General features: G+C 56.8%; 2 protein-coding genes across 2 annotated transcripts in view; both read right to left on the bottom strand.

The window, feature by feature from the left end:
* DAGLB (diacylglycerol lipase beta) overlaps positions 1 to 2637 on the bottom strand; it is a 57948-nt gene extending 55311 nt beyond the window's left edge. The window contains exon 1 of the mRNA XM_023532769.1: positions 2503 to 2637. Coding sequence (XP_023388537.1) covers positions 2503 to 2637 — 135 coding nt within the window. The remainder of the gene's footprint in view (positions 1 to 2502) is intronic.
* A 78-nt stretch (positions 2638 to 2715) lies between these two features.
* The window catches only part of GRID2IP (Grid2 interacting protein), a 33526-nt gene continuing 32057 nt past the window's right edge, over positions 2716 to 4184 (bottom strand). The window contains exons 21-23 of the mRNA XM_011363892.1: positions 3832 to 3950; positions 3003 to 3167; positions 2716 to 2787 (exon numbers count right to left, since the gene is read on the bottom strand). Of these exons, the coding sequence (XP_011362194.1) occupies positions 2716 to 2787; positions 3003 to 3167; positions 3832 to 3950 (356 nt within the window). The remainder of the gene's footprint in view (positions 2788 to 3002; positions 3168 to 3831; positions 3951 to 4184) is intronic.

Here is a 4184-nt window from a genome sequence, read left to right as displayed (position 1 = left end):
AAGCATCAGCTCAGTCCAGAGATCTGTGAGGCCTCCTTGGAACTAGGCCTGTTATATCCTTGGCACCTGATAAGAGAGCGTTACGGGTTGAACTGTGTCCCATCCACAAGTTCATATGTTGGAGTCCAAACCCTCAGTACTTCAGAATGTGGCTACATTTGGAGAGAGGATCTTTGAGGTGATCATTAAGGTTAAGTGAGATCATATGGGTGGGACCCTAATCCAACAGGACTGGTGTCCTTATAAGAAGAGGAAGAGATACAAGGATGCACACACAGGGAAAAGGTCATCTGAGGGCACAGTGAGGAGGTGGCCATCTGCAAACCGCGAAGGAAAAACCAAGCCTGCCGATAGCTCGATCTCGGACTTCCGGCTTCCAGAACGGTGAGAAAATAGATTCCTGTCTTTTAAGCCACTCAGCCTCTTGTTATGGGAATCTTAGCTAGCTAATGCAAGGAGGATCAAGAGGTGGTAAGAAAAGAGGTAAGGGCTTGATGTACAAGTCACTGGCATCTATGGTCCGTTGATATTAAAATTTAAAAAACGGAAAAAATGTATCGAGCAAAACAAAGAAGATGTTTCCACTCAGAGGATGGGCTTCGGATTTAGACAGACCCACGTCTTCCAGCCAGCAAGTCACATAACTCTCCCGAGTTTCAGAATTTTTATTTGTAAAAGGGAGATAACAAAGGGGCGTGGTGAGGTGAAATGAAACGTGTCCAAACGCTGAGCACACTACCCAGTGACCATTGCTCGACGTTACTAGAAAAAGCAGTGTGTAATGAGACGATGCTATTTTGGTGGTATTATTGAGAGATGAATTCCTGGGGCAGAAATGCTTGCGTTCACACCTCGTCATTGTTGCGAGGAGTTGGTGGGGGTTATGGCGCAAATACTGGCTCACACGTAGGGCTTCGTACTGACTCAGCTGTAGAACGGCCATGAGGGAACAACCCTAGGGAACCAAACTCAGAGAGGCTGAGTCGTGCTCGCACGCAGCATGACGCCTGGCACACAGTGGGCAGTCAAAAGGTATTGGCGGGTGCGTTCATGAATGAAGACAGTTCGCGGAGAATGTTCAGAGACCGAACATCCACCGCCATCTATTGATGGGTGTATTATTAGTCAACCTCTTGGTGTTGCCAGTGACAGAAACTCATTCAAACCAGCCTAAGCCAAAGCAAATTTTTGGCTTTTTTTTTTTTTTACAAATTTACAAATGGACGGGGAGTTTGTTAGCTTGGAAACTGACAAGTCCAGACACCTGCTACAGGCTCGGTTGGATCCAGGGACAGAGATGCATGGTGTGATCTCTCTTCTGCTCTCCTGCATTGCCTTTACACCCAGGCAGGTGCGCTCCAGGAGGTGGTCCTGGCAGCTCCCTCCAGGCTCCCACCCTCCATTTACCCGGCAATTCATCTGGAAGAAAGGAAGCCTCCCTTTCCAAACAGTTCTGAGTCTTGAATTGACCCTGAGCCACCCAGCCGGAGTCATGAGACCATCCTTAGCCAATCAGCACTGCTCCAAGGCCTGGAAGTAGGGGAGGGATAACCTCTCAAAGGAAAAACGGGGAGCTTTCCCAGCAGGAGGGAGACTGGGTGCCAGGCAGGCATAGACCCCTGCTGCCCACTGGACCGAGTGTATCTGGTGAGGACCCAGGTCACCCATGGGTGACTATGTAAGAGAAGCATGCTACCTGGCGGACACATGGAGATGGGTAACAGAGCTGTGCTGGGTCCAGGCAGGACCACGGGCACTGAGGATTTATACCAGGGGACCTGGCCGAGGGGGCGTGTGGTAGATCGATCGCAAAAATTCTCCACCTGCCCCTGAATTCACATCTTCTGCAATGTGACATACAGCGTCTCTCATCAAGAGTGGAGCCTATTTCTTTTTCCCCGTGTCCTGGGCTGGCTTTGTCACTTGCTTTGCCAATAGGCTGTGGTGGAAGGGGTGGTGTGCCAGTTCTGAGCTTAGGCCCCAAGGGGTCTTCTGTGCCTTTGCTGGTTCTCTTAGGCCTCTGCCTCTACCCTGTGAATGAACCTGGCTCAATAAGCTGGAAGATGAGAGGCCACATGAAGTCACCAGCTGTTGTGCCCAAGGCCTCAGACACAGGACAGAGCCCTGCGTAGTTATAACGCGAAGCTGCAGCTGACTCACAGATGACTGCAGATTCGGGAGTGGGTCCACTGAGCCCAGCTCGGATCAAACTGCCCTGGTGACCCATAGACTCATCAACAGTAAGTGGCTGCCATTTTAAGCAACTGGTTTTGGGACAGTTTGTTACATGGCATTGTGTAGGCAGGGGCAAGACGCAGGAAGCCAGTGGAGTGTGGGCACAGACAGGCCCAGCGGACCGTCCTCCTGGGGCGAACACACCAGTGCCCACGGGTAGCCATGGTTCACCTTCTTGGGGAGTAGATGCGCTGGCTCCTGCCTGGTGCCCCCAGCGCTCAGAGCCAGGGCTCAGCCTGGAGAGGGGGGCCCAGCAGAGTCCCGCACCTTCGAGATGGCTGAGGTAGCTGGTGACGCGGGCGCAGCAGACGCGGCAGCCTGAGGTCCTAGGCGTGCGAGGGACACACGCAGCCCAAAGCTCAGGGGAGTCCAAGCTACCGGTGGGGGCGCAGCCAGCAGCATTTCTCTACGCCCTGGGTGCAGGGGACGCGGGGCTGCCACAGTCACCAGGCCGGGGGTGAGGGCACGGGGCTGCCACGGTCACCAGGCCAGGGGCGACACCATCCCCGAGCTGCGCATGCCCTCCCCGGCCTGCAGGTCGCTGAGCGCTCGCTGGGGAGGGAGGAGCACGTGGAGAGGGCTTGATCAGTGCCCCGGGAGCCCCCCAACACCAGTCCTGCCTCATCTCCCCAGGCCAGAGCCAAGGCACAGACCCGCCAGCACCAGCACGTCGGGTGGGTTGTGTGGGGGCCCTTTTCTGGGCTTTGGGGAGGGTCCCCCTCATTTAACCTCTGACCTCTCCTGAGGGGCCTCTCCACGTGGCTTACCTCAAACTTGCTCATGAACTCTGCAAAGATGCCGAAGAAGGCCTCGGAGGTGGTGGCTTTGGAATCCTCTCCGAAGAAAGCCAGCGCCTTGCCCAGCTCCTCCATGGCCTCGCGCTGCAGCCCGTCCAGTGCCCGCAGCACCGGCTGGGCTGTCTCCAGGAACGACTGATGGGCCTCTGTTAAGGAAACTACCGACCTGCTGGTGTCCCTGGGCCCCAGACAACATAGCCGCTCCGCTCCCGTCTGCCCCAGACCTTGTGCCAAGCTGGGAACCACGCCCGGTTCAGAGGCCCCAGTCCCTCTGTCCACTGCCCACGAGCTCATCCTGAAACCAGCCACTCCAGCTTCAGGCCTTTCACTTGCTCCTGTCTGCAGAACAAGTCCCTCTTCCCTCCTGGCTCTGCTCAGATGCCACCTCCCCGTCTCCCCCAGCTATGCACTTGGAGCAGCCCTCGTCGCTCTCCAGGCCTTGCTCTCTCTTTTCCTACGGCCTTTATCACTGTCTGAGCTCAGTGAGAATGTCCCCTCTCCTGACTGCCTCTGCTGCCAGGGCCTGACAGGCCTCTCCTTGTGGCTCGTGACTTAAGTCTGGGCTCTTCTGCCCATGAGGACAGATGGGGCGAGGCAGTGGCTTCAGGGCAGTCAGAGAGCTCCGCAGTTACACGTGGACTTGGCACTTGGACCTAAATGAGCCCGGCGGACCCTCTTCCAGCACCCCGAGACCCACAGCAGCCTCTGCAGACACTCCGCTGGGGACACAGCTGGTGCTCTCTGACACCCCCACCCCCAGGGGCCACTCCAGCTCTGGGACAGGCTGCTCGGAGGGTACCGTCATGACCACAGCAAACTTGTCCTCACTGGAGGGGACCATGCTCTGGCAGGCGGCCTGAATCTCACTGATGGTGCCATGGAGGTCAGCCAGGTCACTGGTCAGGGCCCGTTGGTTCACTGTAGAGAAGGGGACAGAGCCTCACGGGCCACGCTCCCAGCCAGGACAGCAGCGCCTCTGCCTCCGCACCCGTCCACCCAGCCTACCTTTGGCAGCCAGGGGCACAGTGGGCAGGTCCTGAGCGCAGCCCAGGAGCTCAGGGAAGTGCTGGCTCAGCGATCTGGCGAGGACGTGCAGGAAGGTGGACTTCCCGTCCACGGTCTTGGTGGAGTTCAGCTGCAAGTGACCCCCAA

This window comes from Pteropus vampyrus, unplaced genomic scaffold (genome assembly GCF_000151845.1).
Source record: "Pteropus vampyrus isolate Shadow unplaced genomic scaffold, Pvam_2.0 Scaffold90, whole genome shotgun sequence".
NCBI classification, from domain to species: domain Eukaryota; kingdom Metazoa; phylum Chordata; class Mammalia; order Chiroptera; family Pteropodidae; genus Pteropus; species Pteropus vampyrus.
Note: the sequence above shows the minus strand (reverse complement) of the source record. Positions and strands in the feature narration are given on the sequence as shown.